The sequence below is a fragment of the Magnolia sinica genome, chromosome 1, assembly GCF_029962835.1.
Source record: "Magnolia sinica isolate HGM2019 chromosome 1, MsV1, whole genome shotgun sequence".
Classification (NCBI taxonomy): domain Eukaryota; kingdom Viridiplantae; phylum Streptophyta; class Magnoliopsida; order Magnoliales; family Magnoliaceae; genus Magnolia; species Magnolia sinica.
Genome location: NC_080573.1, coordinates 120,591,787 through 120,612,493, shown reverse-complemented (window position 1 = coordinate 120,612,493; position 20,707 = coordinate 120,591,787). Strand labels below are relative to the sequence as shown.

Genomic DNA, 20,707 nt, shown 5'->3' with positions numbered 1-20,707 from the left:
TCCAATCACTATTGTTTTCCTGTGGCATGGTCCACCTTAGATTTATATCTCTCATTTTTTTGTATCAAGCCCTAAAATGATCTTTAAAAAGGGATGAAACATATACATCATGGTTGGCTCGGAGAAGTGTTCCCTGTTAAAAGTTGGGATGCATATAATGCAAGGGAGAAAATCCCTCTCGCAAGGACAATTTTGGATTGAAAATAATAATAATCAGAGAGCTTCTTCATTCCCCATTAAGCTACTCATCACTGAAAATTTTCAACATAAAGGACTCCCATCATCGTAAAATTTCAACATAAAATGGTAGAGCGCTTTTTTTCCTCTGTATTAACAAACACCACTAAACATGGAACATTTTCGAAATTCTGCGTTAAGTACAAAAATTCATCATTAACAAATAGGCCTTAAGTGTCCTATTTGGCTTAACCAAACACTTTTTATGTTAGACACAACTCCTAAAATTCAATGGTTCAAAAGTTATAATCGAATTAAAACTTACTATAAATAGTAAAAATAGAATTAAAAAGGACTTTACACAGCATAGTAGGGTTGGATGGCTAAAGTAGCTTCTCCTACTTCAAAATCATACATGGCACGTCAAATAATTCATTTCAGTTTGAGAGATAAGCTTGTTTTAAGGTTCTGACGGCCCGATCACTTCCGCTTCCGATTGGACCTTTTCTGGTCCATCTTGAACATGAAAGCGTCCGCAACCTGCTCTTCATTAGTCTGGAACTCAAATTTGCCACACCACAAGAGACAGTTGAGAATTGAACGGCCACGATCAAAATCTAAACCTAATTAGGTCGTGGTCCGTCGAGAAATCTCTAATATCTGCGTCTACATACAGACATTCGTGCACGTGGGTGAACTGCAGATACGGGTCCGATTAGGATATCCACGGTATCCAATGCTGCCGTCGCACTCCACTGTGGATGGACCACTTCCAAGAAATATCATTGAAAGAGACAAACGCGTCCAAAGGTTGAAAATGAGGAAACACATCAACGGTCCACATTCAACAGCAAGAAGGTCCAAATACTGGTGCCTAAGATCTTCATATACATGAGATTTCTTCCATGTGTTGCATTTTCGGTAGGATACTACATGGATGGTAGATTACCCGTCTTGTAGCTCCAACAGGTAGGGGCAAAATTCTCTACGCAATTTGTTCTTTGGACGACTAAAACTTTGTTTTATTAAAAGGAAAAAAATTAAAATAAATTTATAAAATTATCTAGAATAAAACTATGTAAGTTTAGTTATGATGTGAAGCTGTATGATGGTTGTACATTCCATTATTTTTGTACATAAATAGAGTATGACCATCTTTTTAAAAATTCCATCCACGTCCAATCGTCGTAGTTGCATCTTCGCGTCCTGCGATTCTACTACTTGGCATGACTTAGGGGATCCACATTGGGTGACGCTGGGAAAACACTGAGGCCGGAGAGGCCTTGACATACTGAGATTTGATTGTGCCACATGCTTTGACATTAGTTGAGTATGTATTACACCAAACTACTTTTCAAACATGCTTTGCAGGACTACTTCTTTGACCGTGGCACATGACTTAATTAAATCCTACCATAAGATGGCCTTACCTAACTTTGGTGTTTACATGATCTCATCAAGCTCATGAATTAGGTATTGCCCTGCGAGATTTGACTGGATCATAAGTCGTGTCAGGAGTGAGGATGTCGAGTGCATACTTGATTAGACAACTTTCAAACATGCTTTGATTGGGCCCCAACTCTAAGGCTAGTCTTCCTTCAATCAAATCCCCCACATCAAAGGAACAGTACCCTATCAGCGTCCTTGCTTTTCAGCCACTTAATTAGAACTTCTGGTCAGTGGGCCATGAACAACTGCATCTCTGGAGCTTATAGTCAATACATGTGCGGGCCTATCAAATTTGGGCACTAAGCAAATTACACACGTGTTCGGCAAGGTTCATCTGCATCCGCTACAGTCACACATGTGTATGTTCACTCTTTTAAAAATAAAGCTGACTTTTATCACTAGATGGACCTCACTTGTATGTTGAGTCCGACCAATTGTTGTCCATTGATTTCAATATTGTGGCCCACCTGATAAGAGGAGTGACGTAACTTTGTATTAGGCTGGCACATATGCACTAGACATTCGTGAGACATCCACTCGATCTATCAGTTTCGTGAAGACAGATATTTCTGCTTTCCCATCATCCAAGTGAAAAGCACCTTCTGAATGAGTTAGGTGGCATATAAATATCACAGTAGGCGAACCAACGTTTCAAATGGTGGGTTTTCAATCTTTACTGTTTCTTGTGTTGTGGCTCACTTGAGTTTTGGATTTTACTCATTTCTAAGGATAACGTCCTAACATAAGGAGAATTGTCAGGCAGGCGGATATCACACAGAAATCACAGTGGGCCTCACAAACTCGTGTCTTACTAATTAAACACGTGCTCACTTTTCCATTGCCAGTTATTTGAACAGTCCTGATTGGGGATCAATATTTGCTATTCTGGTGAGAGAATATATTAAAGAGTCATATTTGCTGTTATCTGAATTTGAATACAATACATTCTGCTAAATAATCAATTTCTTTAAAAAGCTTAAGCGGACTATATGACGGTGTATCAATGTATATCAAAGGACTATAACAGCTTCTTGCAACTATGAGATGTTCCACACGAATGTCAAGTTGGTAGTGGCTTGTGGGTACAGGTGTATATGTAGGCATTGAATCCTCTACCTTGCCTCTTTCCCATGCACATGCATGCAATGCAATGGTCCCTTCCTCATTCACACGTGCCACTTATGGAGCGTTTGGATTGTAAGTTACTTAAGATAATCTACTCATGCCTCAAGTGGTTTCTACTTATTAGGCTGAAGTGATTAAGTAACTTTTAGTATGAAAGTTACTTATAATTGATCTTAAACTAAACTTACTTATCTCAAATAAGTTGCTTATCTATTGTTGTAAGTAGAAAAAATAACTTATTTGGTGGTATCCAAACATGCCCTTATTGTGCTCTTCCTCTCAAACAAATTTTGGAATACCTTGCTATAGAGAGCATAGGTAATCAAAAGCTTTGTAACACCTACAATGATGTTTGTGTGACATAAGCTAAAAAATGAAATAGATTCAAAACTCAAGTGGGCCACACCACAGGAAAAAGTGGTGATGAAAAGTTCTGCCATTGAAACCTTACAGCCCCATGAAGTTTTTATGACATCTAACTGATTCATAAGGAGATTCCGACCAGGATGATGGAAAAACACAAACATTAGCATCATCTAAAATATCCATGGCCCCATGCACCTACTTTCCCAGGCACTGAAATATTGTTCACATCCCATATGAAAGACTTAAAGCAACCATACATCAAAAATTACAATGATCAATTAGGAAACCAAGCTGATTGGTGGATATCAATGGACGGTCAAAATGTAATTAAACAATCTAGGTCCAAATTTAATATACGCATGCTTATTAATCAATTTAGAATCATTGTAAAACTTAGAGAAGAGAGATTGATCAGTTAGTATATGCATGCGCACAGTTTCAATGTTTCTCAGTAGTTAGCCATCTCACTATGATAGAATATCAAAAAAGTTTCCCTTTTCAGTCAACAACTAAGCCATTCCTTTCTACCATTCTTATGAACCACTTCTCTCCTTATGCGTTGCTGTGCTATATCTACTAATCTCTACTATATATAATACAAGTATTTTTTGGGCAATGTAACCACACAATTATTTTTTGGATGAGGTATAACTTTGCTAATTTATTTAAGAAAAAAATGAGAAAATTTTTAACAAAAAAATGGTATGTGGCTAATTTAAAATATATTATCAATTGGGTCGGGTTGCGGTTCGTTCACTATAGCTTTTAACAGAGTTAGACAGCTGTTGTGACTGATCTAAGAAGGTACTGGTTGAAGCAAGCTATCTGGCTATTTTGTCAATGAATCTCTCATTATCTATCATTGCATTAAGCCGGACAATGAAATAAAGTTACACTGTGGAATCATAGGTTTTGATTCAGATGAATTTGTATAAAAAATACATTGATTTGATTTTTTGAATCGATGATTAGTGAATATTTAGGACGAGGATCGTGAGTTACTTTCAATAAGCTACTAAATACTTTAAATTGCTTATTTTGGTTTTTACAAGTAGACAAGTATGTTTGGTAAATGACACATTTTATCAGCCAAATGGTAGGAAGTAACTTTTCATTTTCAATATTATATAAGTATTTATTCCTTAATTTTGTTGGGTACATCCATGATATATATCCTCTGTCCATCATGTGGGCCAATGTTTGATGTGGACAGCTTATTATGTTAGGTCTAGTCTTTAGTGTGAATCATCCATCGTATGGGGCCAGCTTTCAATGTGTACCATCCACCTTGTGAAGCTCATCTTCGATATGGGCTATCCAACATGTGGGGTAACATTAGATATGGGTCGTCCATCATGTTGGACATTGGATGTGGGTCATCCATCACGTGGAGTCCAACTTCAAATTAGGTTGTACATTATGTGAGACCTACCTTGGATGTTGGTCATTCATCATTAGGGACCTTCGATGCATGTGAACTGTCCTCGTGTGGGTTCAGTATGGATCATCCATCATGTGAGGCCTACCATCAGTGTTAGTGTCCATCATGTGAGGTCCACCTTCAATATCCACCATTCATCACGTTGAGCCCACCTTTGATGTGAACCATCCATCGTATTGGCCTAGTTCAATGTGAGTCGTCTATCATGAAGGGTCCGCCCTAGATGTGGGTCATTCATCATTAGGGTCCAACCTTTGATGTGAACAGTCTATTATATGGGGCCCACCTTGACGTGGGTCATCCATCATGTGAGGCTTACCTTCAATATCATTACCCATCATGTGAAGCAGACCCTTGATGTGGGTCGTTGATCGTGTGGGCCCCACCTTCAATGCAAGTTGTCCCCATTCATCATCGGGGGCCAACCTTTGATGTGGACCGCCCATTATATGGGGCTCACTTTGATGTGGCTCATCTATCATGAGGTGCTCACCTTGGATATGGGCCATTTATCATTAGGAGTCAACCTTTGATGTGGACCATTTATAATATGAGCTCATTTAATATGTGTCATCTATCATGTTGGACTATCCATTATGTTGGCCCACCTTCGATGCTAATTGTCCATCATGCGAGGCCTCCTTTGATATGGACAATCCATCACATGGAGAGATGAGTGAGAGAAGTAGAAAACTAGGAAGTTGAAAAGGAAGGAAAAAAAGAAAATTTGAGGGAGTTACTTTTACAATGAAACTTTGAAGGGTCCGTTTGGAAAACAAATAGTCGGTAATTTTTTAACTTATGCAAGATTAATAAGTACATTTTAACTTAAGTTAGTTTAGTAAGGACTACTGTAAAATTAACTTACGCACTGAAAGTTACTAGTTAAGTTTTTTGTATTTTGTTTTTTGCTTTTCAACTTTTGAGCTCTCTTACCTCTCTCTCATGGAGGGTCCATGACAAAGGAGGCTCAACATGATGGGCTGTCCTCATCAAAGGTGGAGTCACATGGTAGACCGTCCACATCAAAGGTGGTCCCCATAGTATGGATGACCCACATCAAGATGAGCTCACAAAATGGATTGTCCACATCAAAGGTAATCCCTTAATAATGTATGGTTCGCATCCAAAGCGGGCTTCGCATGATGGATGACCCGCATTGAAGGTGGGGCCTACATGATGGACAATCCATATCAAATGTGAGCTCCACATGAGGGATGGTGGAAATTGAAGGTGGCCCCACATGACGGACAATAACATTGAAGGTGGGCCCCATATGATGGATGATCTACATTAAGGTGGGTCTCATATAATGGAGAATCCACAACAAAGGTGGGCATTGTATGATAGGCGGTGGATTTTAAAAGTGGGCCACACATGATTGACAATAGCATTGATGGTGGACCCCACATGATAGACGACCCATATCAAGGTGGGCCCCACATAAGGATGTTCACATCGAAGGTCTTGATGGACTACCCACATCCAAGGTGGGCCCCACATGATGGATAGCTCACATTGAATGTGGGCCTCGCAAGGTGGATGCTTCACATTGAAGGTAAGCCCCACGTGATGGACAGTTCGCATCGAAGACACAGTTAAGGCGGGCCCGATATAATGAATGGTCCACATTAACGATTGGGCCACACAATAGATGGTGGATATTAAATTAGGATTGAACAAACTTGAGATATAAATATGTATTTGATGTTAGAAAACAAACATACTTTTGTACTTTAGATCCAAGAGCCTCTTTAAAAATGTAATTTATTAACTTATTAAATAAGTTAATTATTAGAGAGTATCCAAATAGGCCATTCATCATAAAAGGCCAAATGAAAATAATTAATAATTCAAATTCAACAAAATAAATATTTGATAGAATATTCATACTATTAACTTACATTAAGTATAGAACCAAATCCGTCCGATGTGATTCTCACAGCTGGAATGCTTCAGTTGGACTAATGTTAGAATTTAAAGATGCTGGAACGTCGGCCCTCGCACGCTGCCATAGTATCGAATGGTAGCGGATTAGACGCATCCCCGGCTTAACCCAAGATGGTGCGGCCCTTACCTTGGGGCCGACCTTGATGTATGTATCCACACCGTCCATCCGTTTTATCAGATCATTTTAGGGAACGAGACAAAAAACGAAGAAGATCCAAATCTCAGGTGGACCTGACCTGGAAAAACGAATGGACGGCGTGGATGTAAATACATACAATAAGGTGGGCCACAGTAAAGGCTGCACCGTATCAAATGTCTACCCGTTCCAATCGAGGACCTATCTAGAGATTGAGTACTACCCCCACTAGGACTTACGGATTGGGTACTACCCCCACCGGGACCTACTTAGAGACTGACGGATCTGGGAGGAGATCTATTGCCCAACGCCATGTATGTGTTTTATCCATGCTGTCCATCCATTTTGACACATTTTGACAGATAAATTTAGATGGTGGGACTGAAACACAGGTAGATAAAGTGCTCAAGTGGACTACTCTAGATGACAGTGGGAATTGAATGCCTACCATTGAAAACTTTTCGAGGCAGCAGAAGTATTGCATTAGGCTGATATATTACCCAATCCCCATGGCAGATCGTCGGTGGTCTGTGGGCCCCACCATGATGTATTCTTTTCATCTATGCCGTCCATATATTTTTCCATATCATTTTATGGTATGAGACCAGAAATGAGGTATATCCAAATCTCAAGTGTACCACATTACAGGAAACAGTGTTGAATGAGCGTCAACCATTAGAAACTCAGGTGGAGCCCACTGTGATGTTTGTGAGAAATCCTCCCCATCTAAGTTCATTCATAGGGTCACAAAGACCTGGATGAAGAGGAAAAACAAATTTCATAATGATCCAAAACTTCTGTAAACCCTAAAAGGGTTTCAATGGTAGACGTTCAATTCCCCACTGCCTTTTACAGTGTGGCCCACTTGATAGTTAGATCTATCTTATTTTTCGTCTCAAGCCTTAATATGAGCTCGTCAAATAGATGGACGGTTTGGACCCACAAAAGCAACATAGTTATAGAAAAAAAAAAAAAAAGCGGCAGTGTCGTGGCAGTCTGGCAGATTTATTTATTTATTTATTTGTTATTTTTTTTACAGGGAGAACTTTTTCTCCCTTACATTTTTCTCTAATACATAATTATGTAAATATGTATATATAAGTATATAAAAATATTTTCCTATCTTTTAATTCATTTCTTTGTCTACGTATTTAACAAGCATATCTCCTAAACTAGAATGATTTTTTTTTTACACACACCCCCACACACTCACACTAGTGGAATTTCACCACCTACGGATACTCGAACGCTTGACCGGGTGTTGAAACTCCTAAGAGTCTACCACCCGAGCGGGGCAAACTAAAAAAACAACGGGGCAAAATGAAATATGAGCGGGGTAAACTAGAAAAACAGCGGGGCAAATTGAAATATGAGCGAGGCAAACAGCATTATGAGCGGGGCAAACTAGAAAAACAGCGGGGCAAACTAAAAAAACAGCGGGGCAAACTGAAATATGGGCGGGGCAAACTTAAGTATGAGCGGAATAAACTAGAAAAACAAAGGGGCAAACTTAAGTATGAGGGGGACAAACTAGAGAAACAGCGGGGCAAACTAGAAAAACAGCGGGGCAAACTGAATTATGAGCGGGGCAAACTACATTATGAGCGGGGCAAACTAGAAAAACAGCGGGGTAAACTGAAATATGAGCGGGGCAAACTAGAAAAATAGCGGGGCAAACTGCATTATGAGCGGGGCAAACTAAATTATGAGCAGGGCAAACTGAAATATGAGCGGGGCAAACTTAAGTATGAGTCTCAAGAAATTTTCCCTTTTTACAATTCAGGTAATGTTGTTACTTCCTTGTTATGGAGTTATCTGATCAATGGTCATCGTGTGGTGATCCAGACCCATTGATCTGATCCAGTCTACCATGGATGTGAATTTCCTTAAAAATCTCCCTGATTGAATGATAACAGCCATCCAAATATTTGTCCCAGTTTTTAGACACGTGGTGAATTGCTATGTTTTTTTCTCAACCGTCTATTTGTGGGCCGCATATTGATGACCTATTGCATTCTGATTGGGGAGGTTTTTGGAAAATCCAAATTGATAATGTAGGCCTCATAGTATCAACAGCAAAGATTGGTCGACCATGGGCTCAAATGTATGGACCATGGTACAATGCATGGATGAGATAATTCCTCCCATCTTCTTGATATTAAAAAAATAAAAAATATATAAAAAAAATAAAAAATAAGAAGAAGAAAAAACACTATGTGATCAATCAGCAATTACAACGAGATTCTGATCTTTAAAAAAAAATAATAATAACTAAAAATAAAATCTATTTATGTTTTCAGGTCACAAGATTCAAATGTGGAGGATTCTCAATTGGGTTTGTGATCAACCACAGCATACTTGATGGGAAATCAGCGGCTGAGATGTTCCACAACCTGGCCTCCATCTGCAGGGGTGAAGGCCTCAAGACCCATGTTCTCAACAATGACAGGACATGTATCAAAACAAGAATCCCACCTCAGATCAAATACCCACACAAGGAATACACAAAGCTAACTGAAATAACTAACATTCCCACCTCATTCAAATCACCCAACCAACCTTCCCCACCCCAATCCCTCTTAAAAGTATTACACAATCACAGCCACAAACTTTTCCACTTCACACCTGAAATGATCACCACCCTAAAAAACAAGGCCATGATCAAGTGCTCAACTTTTGAGGCCCACTTGTGGAAATCAAGGACAAGGGCTGTCTTTGAAGACCTATGTGGGGTTTCATCAGTACTCTTTGTTGTGGACATTAGGAGCAAGATAACTCCACCCTTGCACATGGGTTTGTTGGGAATGCAGTTGTAACAGCTTGTGCAAGTGCAAAGGTGGTGGATTTGAATAAGGAGTCTTTGGGGTTTTGTGTTGAGAAGGTGAAGGAAGCAATAGAGATGGTGGCAGATAAGTATGTGAAATCAGTAGTGGATTGGTTGGAGGTTTACAGAGGGGTCCCTTCCACTTTAGATGGGAATTTTTATGTGTCAGCTTGATGGAAGCTGCCCTTCCATGAGCTGGATTTTAGGTATGGGAAGCCCACCTATTGTGGCCCAGTTGTGAGTGGAATTGATGAGTTTGTGTTATTGCTCTCTGATGGTATTGGGGTGAGGAGAGGTGGAGGTGTCAATGTATGGCTAGCCTTAGAACAAGAGAAGATGGAGAAATTCATGATGCATGTGTTTGAGATGTAGTCCTTTCCTTATATATTAGATGTTGGTATACACGTGAAATAGGGTAGTGTCCTTATCATGTGTATGAGTTGTATTGTAGTGAAAAGAGTTCAAACTATAGTGTTTGACTATCAACTTTTTTGGTGTCCTTATACAATAGTTTGATTACAGTGGTCCACATCTTTGCACAGAATGCATTGTTTTTAATTTTCACAAGTGGGAGACATTTTTGGGTGATGCAGAACAATTCATTGGTCAATTGACTTCCACTGAGGATGTATTAAGGTACGAACTGACATATATTCACTATAAAAGAATAAAATTACAAGAGATAGAGATTACCCGATTCGAACAAGTCTTGAATCACCTAAGCTATAAGCTTGAAACCCTACGAACGAATTAGAAAGCTCTTGATACCCCCTATTCCCGATTATACCCATATATATGCATGGCATCTAGGTGAATCGCAATCGAAATAGGAAATAAATCCCGCACTTATGCAATTTTGTGACTTTGTATGATCGTTCAATGAAACATTCGATAACACTTCGATGACATCGAACATCTTCGATGTTATCGAATTAACCAAAATGTTCTAGTGACTAAATATGTATTTTTCAAATTTTCTCGATGGCACTTCGATGAGACTTTGATGTCATCAACGGTTTATCGATGGCATCGAACCTCTTTTGAAAGCTTTGAGCAGGACACCAAAAGTATTCAGTAACAAATCGTGAGATTTTCGTATTTTTCCGCTGGCATTGAACAACTGTTAATGGCATTGAATAGCTCTTAATGGCATCAAATGGTCTGTCGATGGCATCGACTGACCCTATTGTTGAAAGATTTGAGACATCAACAACATATGTCGCCTTGTATCAGGCTTTTCAGGATGATATGGGATGATATGAGTCGTATGGTTGATGGATGACATTAGAAGACAATACTTTAAAGCTTAAACTCATTTTTTAGTTTAGATGAATGGGCTTAGTTTAGAAAAACAACAGGGCAAACTTAAGTATGAGTGGGGCAAACTAGAAAAATAGCTGGGCAAACTAGAAAAATAGCGAGGCAAACTGCAGGTATGCCGTATACGGTGGAAGAATTTCCTTCATTTTTTAGTCAGTTTTGCACTAAAAAAGAAGAGAAAATGGGCTTTATTGTTACACACTGTCAACATGGCGATTCATATGCAGGTGTAGCAATTATATATGACACAGGCAAATAGCAAAATTGTGTTTGCAAAAATGACGATTCATATGCTTGACCCACTCATTTTCTAGTTTGCCCCGCTCATATTTCAGTTTACCCCGCTAATTTTCTAGTTTGCTCCGCTCATTTTTATGCTTGCCCCGCTGATTTTCATGTTTCCCCCGCTCATTTTCTAGTTTGCCCCGCTCATTTTAATGTTTCTCTCACTCATTTTCTAGTTTACCCCACTCATATTTCAATTTACCCCGCTGTTTTTCTAGTTTGCCCCGCTCATACTTCAGTTTGCCCTGCTGTTTTTCTAGTTTGCCCCGCTCATATTTCAATTTGCCCCGTTGTTTTTCTAATTTGCCCCGTTCATACTTCAGTTTGCCCCGCTATTTTTCTAGTTTGCCCCGCTCATACTTCAGTTTGCCCCGCTGTTGTTTTTCTAGTTTGCCCCGCTCATATTTCAATTTGCCCCGCTGTTTTTCTAGTTTGCCCGGATCATACTTCAGTTTGCCCTGCTATTTTTCTAGTTTACCTCACTGATATTTCAGTTTGCCCCACTCATTTTCTAGTTTCCCTCACTTATTTTCATGCTTGCCCCGCTAATTTTCATGAGTGATTTCGTCATATATAAACCACATAGTTTCCTTGTTTGGATGAAACTTTTGTTTTCGAGTTTTTTGGGTTTGAATCTTTCTTTCTGCTCCCAATTGGTGATCCAAGCCAGTCATCTAATGAGTCGCACCATGAACCAAATTTTTCCCTGTATGTAAATCATTCTAGTTTAGGATTCTTACTCTTGCTCGGGTGGTATACTCTTAGGAGTTTCAACACCCGGTCAAGCATTCGAGTATCCATATGTGGTGAAATTCCACTAGTGTGAGTGCATGGGGGTGTGTGTGCGTGTGTAAAAAAAAAGAAAAAAAAACATTCTAATTTAAGAGATATGCTTGTTAAATAAATAGACAAAGAAATGAATTAAAAGATAGAAAAATATTTTTATATACTTATATATACGTATTTACGTAATTATGTATTAGAGAAAAATGTAAGAGAGAAAAAGTTCTTTCTATAAAAGAAAAAAATCTGCCAGACAGCTGCAGCACTGCCATCGAACCGGTGGTAGTGCCGCGGCTGTCTGTGCTTCTTTTTTTTTTTTTTTGCTAAGTTGCTTTCGTGGGTCCCATCATAAGGTCTGTGTTATATCCAAACCGTCCATCTATTTGGTGAGCTCATATTAAGGCTTGAGACAAAAAATAAGATAGATCTAACTATCAAGTGGACCACACTGTAAAAGGCAGTGGGGAATTGAATGTCTACCATTGAAACCCTTTTAGGTGTTATAGAAGTTTTGGATCATTATGAAATTTGTTTTTCCTTTTCATCGAAGTCTTTGTGACCCTATGAATGAACTTAGACGAGGAGGATTTCTCATAAACATCACAGTGGGCCCCACTTGAGTTCCCATTGCCGGACTGTCCGTCAGCACTCATCTCTGCACGCCAGCATGAGGAAGGTAGGGTTATTTTCGTCCTCAAATTCGATGTCCGTACAAGGAGGTCTAAGTGTGTATGTTAAGTTTGTATTGCTTTGTAAAAACCACTGGATAAAAGGTGGGGTCCACAGTTGTAAATTTCTCGGGAGGGGGAGGGCATGCTCACCTTCTGAATGAGTTAGATGGCATATAAATATTACAGTAGGTAGAACCAACGTATCAAATGGTGGGTTTTCAATCTTTACTGTTTCTTGTGTTGTGGCTCACTTGAGTTTTGGATTTTACTCATTTCTAAGGATAGCGTCCTAACATAAGAAGAATTGATAGACGGGTGGATATCACACAGAAATCACAGTGGGCCCCACAAACTCGTATCTTACTAATTAAACACGTGCTCACTTTTTGCCAGTTATTTGAACAGTCCTGATTGGGGATCAATATTTGCTATTCTGGTGAGAGAATATATTAAAGAGTCATATTTGCTGTTATCTGAATTTGAATACAATACATTCTGCTAAATAATCAATTTCTTTAAAACGCTTAAGCGGACTGTATGACGGTGTATCAATGTATATCAAAGGACTATAACTGCTTCATGCAACTATGAGATGTTCCACACAAATGGCAAGTTGGTAGTGGCTTGTAGGTAGAGGTGTATTTGTAGGCATTGAATCCTCTACCTTGCCTCTTTCCCATGCACATGCATGCAATGCAATGGTCCCTTCCTCATTCACACATGTGCCACTTATGGAGCATTTGGATTGTAAGTTACTTAAGATAATCTACTCATGCCTCAAGTGGTTTCTACTTATTAGGCGGAAGTGATTAAGTAACTTTTAGTATGAAAGTTATTTATAATTGATCTTAAACTAAACTTACTTATCTCAAATAAGTTGCTTATCTATTGTTGTAAGTAGAAAAAATAACTTATTTGGTGGTATCCAAACATGCCCTTATTGTGCTCTTCCTCTCAAACAAATTTTGAAATACCTTGCTATAGAGAGCATAGGTAATCAAAAGCTTTGTAACACCTACATTGATGTTTGTGTGACATAAGCTAAAAAATGAAATAGATTCAAAACTCAAGTGGGCCACACCACAGGAAAAAGTGGTGATGAAAAGTTCTGCCATTGAAACCTTACTGCCCCATGAAGTTTTTATGACATCTAACTGATTCATAAGGAGATTCCGACCAGGATGATGGAAAAACACAAACATTAGCATCATCTAAAATATCCATGGCCCCATGCACCTACTTTCCCAGGCACTGAAATATTGTTCACATCCCATATGAAAGACTTAAAGCAACCATACATCAAAAATTACAATGATCAATTAGGAAACCTAGCTGATTGGTGGATATCAATGGACGGTCAAAATGTAAACAATCTAGGTCCAAATTTAATGTACGCATGCTTATTAATCAATTTAGAATGATTGTAAAACTTAGCGAAGAGAGATTGATCAGTTAGTATATGCATGCGCACAGTTTCAATGTTTCTCAGTAGTTAGCCATCTCACTATGATAGAATATCAAAAAAGTTTCCCTTTTCAGTCAACAACTAAGCCATTCCTTTCTACAATTCTTATGAACCACTTCTCTCCTTATGCGTTGCTGTGCTATATCTACTAATCTCTACTATATATAATACAAGTATTTTTTGGGCAATGTAACCACACAATTATTTTTTGGATGAGGTATAACTTTGCTAATTTATTTAAGAAAAAAATGAGAAAATTTTTAACAAAAAAATGGTATGTGGCTAATTTAAAAATATATTATCAATTGGGTCGGGTTGCAGTTCGTTCACTATAGCTTTTAACAGAGTTAGACAGCTGTTGTGACTGATCTAAGAAGGTACTGGTTGAAGCAAGCTATCTGGCTATTTTGTCAATGAATCTCTCATTATCTATCATTGCATTAAGCCGGACAATGAAATAAAGTTACACTGTGGAATCATAGGTTTTGATTCAGATGAATTTGTATAAAAAATACATTGATTTGATTTTTTGAATCGATGATTAGTGAATATTTAGGACGAGGATCGTGAGTTACTTTCAATAAGCTACTAAATACTTTAAATAGCTTATTTTGGTTTTTGCAAGTAGACAAGTATGTTTGGTAAATGACACATTTTATCAGCCAAATGGTAGGAAGTAACTTTTCATTTTCAATATTATATAAGTATTTATCCCTTAATTTTGTTGGGTACATCCATGATATATATCCTCTGTCCATCATGTGGGCCAATGTTTGATGTGGACAGCTTATTATGTTAGGTCTAGTCTTTAGTGTGAATCATCCATCGTATGGGGCCAACTTTCAATGTGTACCATCCACCTTGTGAAGCTCATCTTCGATATGGGCTATCCAATATGTGGGGTAACATTAGATATGGGTCGTCCATCATGTTGGACATTGGATGTGGGTCATCCATCACGTGGAGTCCAACTTCAAATTCGGTTGTACGTTATGTGAGACCCACCTTGGATGTTGGTCATTCATCATTAGGGACCTTCGATGCATGTGAACTGTCCTCGTATGGGTTCAGTATGGATCATCCATCATGTGAGGCCTACCATCAGTGTTAGTGTCCATCATGTGAGGTCCACCTTCAATATCCACCATTCATCACGTTGAGCCCACCTTTGATGTGAACCATCCATCGTATTGGCCTAGTTCAATGTGAGTCGTCTATCATGAAGGGTCCGCCCTAGATGTGGGTCATTCATCATTAGGGTCCAACCTTTGATGTGGACAATCTATTATATGGGGCCCACCTTAACGTGGGTCATCCATCATGTGAGGCTTACCTTCAATATCATTACCCATCATGTGAAGCAGACCCTTGATGTGGGTCGTTGATCGTGTGGGCCCCACCTTCAATGCAAGCTATCCCCATTCATCATCGGGGGCCAACCTTTGATGTGGACCGCCCATTATATGGGGCTCACTTTGATGTGGCTCATCTATCATGAGGTGCTCACCTTGGATATGGGCCATTTATCATTAGGAGTCAACCTTTGATGTGGACCATTTATAATATGAGCTCATTTAATATGTGTCATCCATCATGTTGGACTATCCATTATGTTGGCCCACCTTCGATGCTAATTGTCCATCATGCGAGGCCTCCTTTGACATGGACAATCCATCACATGGAGAGATGAGTGAGAGAAGTAGAAAACTAGGAAGTTGAAAAGGAAAAAAAAAAAAAGAAAATTTGAGGAAGTTACTTTTACAATGAAACTTTGAAGGGTCCGTTTAGAAAACAAATAGTCAGTAATTTTTTAACTTATGCAAGATTAATAAGTACATTTTAACTTAAGTTAGTTTAGTAAGGACTACTGTAAAATTAACTTACGCAGTGAAAGTTACTTGTTAAGTTTTTTGTATTTTGTTTTTTGCTTTTCAACTTTTGAGTTCTCTTACCTCTCTCTCATGGAGGGTCCATGACAAAGGAGGCTCAACATGATGGGCTGTCCTCATCAAAGGTGGAGTCACATGGTAGACCGTCCACATCAAAGGTGGTCCCCATAGTATGGATGACCCACATCAAGATGAGCTCACAAAATGGATTGTCCACATCAAAGGTAATCCCTTAATAATGTATGGTTCGCATCCAAAGCGGGCTTCGCATGATGGATGACCCGCATTGAAGGTGGGGCCTACATGATGGACAATCCATATCAAATGTGAGCTCCACATGAGGGATGGTGGAAATTGAAGGTGGCCCCACATGACGGGCAATAACATTGAAGGTGGGCCCCATATGATGGATGATCTACATTAAGGTGGGTCTCATATAATGGAGAATCCACAACAAAGGTGGGCATTGTATGATAGGCGGTGGATTTTAAAAGTGGGCCACACATGATTGACAATAGCATTGATGGTGGGCCCCACATGATAGACGACCCATATCAAGGTGGGCCCCACATAAGGATGTTCACATCGAAGGTCTTGATGGACTACCCACATCCAAGGTGGGCCCCACATGATGGATAGCTCACATTGAATGTGGGCCTCGCAAGGTGGATGCTTCACATTGAAGGTAAGGCCCACGTGATGGACAGTTCGCATCGAAGACACAGTTAAGGCGGGCCCGATATAATGAATGGTCCACATTAACGATTGGGCCACACAATAGATGGTGGATATTAAATTAGGATTGAACAAACTTGAGATATAAATATGTATTTGATGTTAGAAACCAAACATACTTTTGTACTTTAGATCCAAGAGCCTCTTTAAAAATGTAATTTATTAACTTATTAAATAAGTTAATTATTAGAGAGTATCCAAATAGGCCATTCATCATAAAAGGCCAAATGAAAATAATTAATAATTCAAATTCAACAAAATAAATATTTGATAGAATATTCATACCATTAACTTACATTAAGTATAGAACCAAATCCGTCTGATGTGATTCTCACAGCTGGAATGCTTCAGTTGGACTAATGTTAGAATTTAAAGATGCTGGAACGTCGGCCCTCGCACGCTGCCATAGTATCGAATGGTAGCGGATTAGACGCATCCCCGGCTTAACCCAAGATGGTGCGGCCCTTACCTTGGGGCCGACCTTGATGTATGTATCCTATATCCACACCGTCCATCCGTTTTATCAGATCATTTTAGGGAACAAGACAAAAAACGAAGAAGATCCAAATCTCAGGTGGACCTAACCTGGAAAAACGAATGGACGGCGTGGATGTAAATACATACATTAAGGTGGGCCACAGTAAAGGCTGCACCGTATCAAATGTCTACCCGCTCCAATCGAGGACCTATCTAGAGATTGAGTACTACCCCCACTAGGGCTTACGGATTGGGTACTACCCCCACCGGGACCTACTTAGAGACTGATGGATCTGGGAGGAGATCTATTGCCCAACGCGATGTATGTGTTTTATCCATACTGTCCATCCATTTTGACACATTTTGACAGATAAATTTAGATGGTGGGACTGAAACACAGGTAGATAAAGTGCTCAAGTGGACTACTCTAGATGACAGTGGGAATTGAATGCCTACCATTGAAAACTTTTCGAGGCAGCAGAAGTATTGCATTAGGCTGATATATTACCCAATCCCCATGGCAGATCGTCGGTGGTCTGTGGGCCCCACCATGATGTATTCTTTTCATCTATGCCGTCCATATATTTTTCCAGATCATTTTATGGTATGAGACCAGAAATGAGGTATATCCAAATCTCAAGTGTACCACATTACAGGAAACAGTGTTGAATGAGCGTCAACCATTAGAAACTCAGGTGGAGCCCACTGTGATGTTTGTGAGAAATCCTCCCCATCTAAGTTCATTCATAGGGTCACAAAGACCTGGATGAAGAGGAAAAACAAATTTCATAATGATCCAAAACTTCTGTAAACCCTAAAAGGGTTTCAATGGTAGACATTCAATTCCCCACTACCTTTTACAGTGTGGTCCACTTGATAGTTAGATCTATCTTATTTTTCGTCTCAAGCCTTAATATGAGCCCGTCAAATAGATGGACGGTTTGGACCCACAAAAGCAACATAGTTATAAAAAAAAAAAAAAAAACACAGACTGTCGCAGCACTATCGCCGGTTCGGCGGCAGTGCCGCGACAGTCTGGCAGATATTTTTTACTTTTTTATTTAATACAGGGAGAACTTTTTCTCCCTTACATTTTTCTCTAATACATAATTATGTAAATATGTATATATAAGTATATAAAAATATTTTCCTATCTTTTAATTCATTTCTTTGTCTACGTATTTAACAAGCATATCTCCTAAACTAGAATGATTTTTTTTTTACACACACTCACACTAGTGGAATTTCACCACCTACGGATACTCGAACGCTTGACCGGGTGTTGAAACTCCTAAGAGTCTACCACCCAAGCGGGGCAAACTAAAAAAACAACGGGGCAAAATGAAATATGAGCGGGGTAAACTAGAAAAACAGCGGGGCAAATTGAAATATGAGCGAGGCAAACAGCATTATGAGCGGGGCAAACTAGAAAAACAGCGGGGCAAACTAAAAAAACAGCGGGGCAAACTGAAATATGAGCAGGGCAAACTTAAGTATGAGCGGAATAAACTAGAAAAACAACGGGGCAAACTTAAGTATGAGCGGGACAAACTAGAGAAACAGCGGGGCAAACTGAAATATGAGTGGGGCAAACTAGAAAAACAGCGGGGCAAACTGAATTATGAGCGGGGCAAACTGCATTATGAGCGGGGCAAACTAGAAAAACAGCGGGGCAAACTGAAATATAAGCGGGACAAACTAGAAAAACAGCGGGGCAAACTGCATTATGAGCGGGGCAAACTAGAAAAATAGCGGGGCAAACTAAATTATGAGTAGGGCAAACTGAAATATGAGCGGGGCAAACTTAAGTATGAGTCTCAAGAAATTTTCCCTTTTTACAATTCAGGCAATGTTGTTACTTCCTTGTTATGGAGTTATCTGATCAATGGTCATCGTGTGGTGATCCAGACCCATTGATCTGATCCAGTCTACCATGGATGTGAATTTCCTTAAAAATCTCCCTGATTGAATGATAACAGCCATCCAAATATTTGTCTCAGTTTTTAGACACGTGGTGAATTGCTATGTTTTTTTCTCAGCCGTCTATTTGTGGGCCGCGTATTGATGACCTACTGCATTCTGATTGGGGGGGGGGGGGGGGGTTTGGAAAATCCAGATATAATGTAGGCCCCATAGTATCAACAGCAAAGATTGGTCGACCATGGGCTCAAATGTATGGACCATGGTACAATGCATGGATGAGATAATTCCTCCCATCTTCTTGATATTAAAAAAATAAAAAAAAAATAAGAAGAAGAAAAAACACTATGTGATCAATCAGCAATTACAACAAGATTCTGATCTTTTAAAAAAAAAAAAAAAAACTAAAAATAAAATCTATTTATGTTTTCAAGTCACAAGATTCAAATGTGGAGGATTCTCAATTGGGTTTGTGATCAACCACAGCATACTTGATGGGAAATCAGCGGCTGAGATGTTCCACAACCTGGCCTCCATCTGCAGGGGTGAAGGCCTCAAGACCCATGTTCTCAACAATGACAGGACATGTATCAAAACAAGAATCCCACCTCAGATCAAATACCCACACAAGGAATACACAAAGCTAACTGAAATAACTAACATTCCCACCTCATTCAAATCACCCAACCAACCTTTCCCACCCCAATCCCTCTTAAAAGTATTACACAATCACAGCCACAAACTTTTCCACTTCACACCTGAAATGATCACCACCCTAAAAAACAAGGCCATGATCCAAGTGCTCAACTTTTGAGGCCCACTTGTGGAAATCAAGGACAAGGGCTGTCTTTGAAGACCTATGTGGGGTTTCATCAGTACTCTTTGTTGTGGACATTAGGAGCAAGATAACTCCACCCTTGCACATGGGTTTGTTGGGAATGCAGTTGTAACAGCTTGTGCAAGTGCAAAGGTGGTGGATTTGAATAAGGAGTCTTTGGGGTTTTGTGTTGAGAAGGTGAAGGAAGCAATAGAGATGGTGGCAGATAAGTATGTGAAATCAGTAGTGGATTGGTTGGAGGTTTATAGAGGGGTCCCTTCCACTTTAGATGAGAATTTTTATGTGTCAGCTTGATGGAAGCTGCCCTTCCATGAGCTGGATTTTAGGTATGGGAAGCCCACCTATTGTGGCCCAGTTGTGAGTGGAATTGATGAGTTTGTGTTATTGCTCTCTGATGGTATTGGGGTGAGGAGAGGAGGAGGTGTCAATGTATGGATGGCCTTAGAACAAGAGAAGATGGAGAAATTCATGATGCATGTGTTTGAGATGTAGTCCTTTCCTTATATATTAGATGTTGGTATACACGTGAAATAGGGTAGTGTCCTTATCATGTGTATGAGTTGTACTGTAGTGAAAAGAGTTCAAACTATAGTGTTTGACTATCAACTTTTTTGGTGTCCTTGTACAATAGTTTGATTACAGTGGTCCACATCTTTGCACAGAATGCATAGTTTTTAATTTTCACAAGTGGGAGACATTTTTGGGTGATGCAGAACAATTCATTGGTCAGTTGACTTCCACTGAGGATGTATTAAGGTACAAAGTGACATATATTCACTATAAAAGAATAAAATTACAAGAGATAGAGATTACCCGATTTGAACAAGTCTTGAATCACCTAAGCTATATGCTTGAA

General features: G+C 39.3%; 1 protein-coding gene across 1 annotated transcript in view; it reads left to right on the top strand.

Annotated features, from left to right (window-relative positions):
• Positions 1 to 20,343, top strand: part of LOC131248785 (acyltransferase GLAUCE-like) — a 33,318-nt gene extending 12,975 nt beyond the window's left edge. Inside the window, exons 2-6 of the mRNA XM_058249240.1 lie at positions 8,945 to 9,076; positions 9,409 to 9,557; positions 9,675 to 9,777; positions 19,912 to 20,060; positions 20,178 to 20,343. Coding sequence (XP_058105223.1) covers positions 8,945 to 9,076; positions 9,409 to 9,557; positions 9,675 to 9,777; positions 19,912 to 20,060; positions 20,178 to 20,343 — 699 coding nt within the window. The remainder of the gene's footprint in view (positions 1 to 8,944; positions 9,077 to 9,408; positions 9,558 to 9,674; positions 9,778 to 19,911; positions 20,061 to 20,177) is intronic.
• Positions 20,344 to 20,707: the final 364 nt, after the last annotated feature.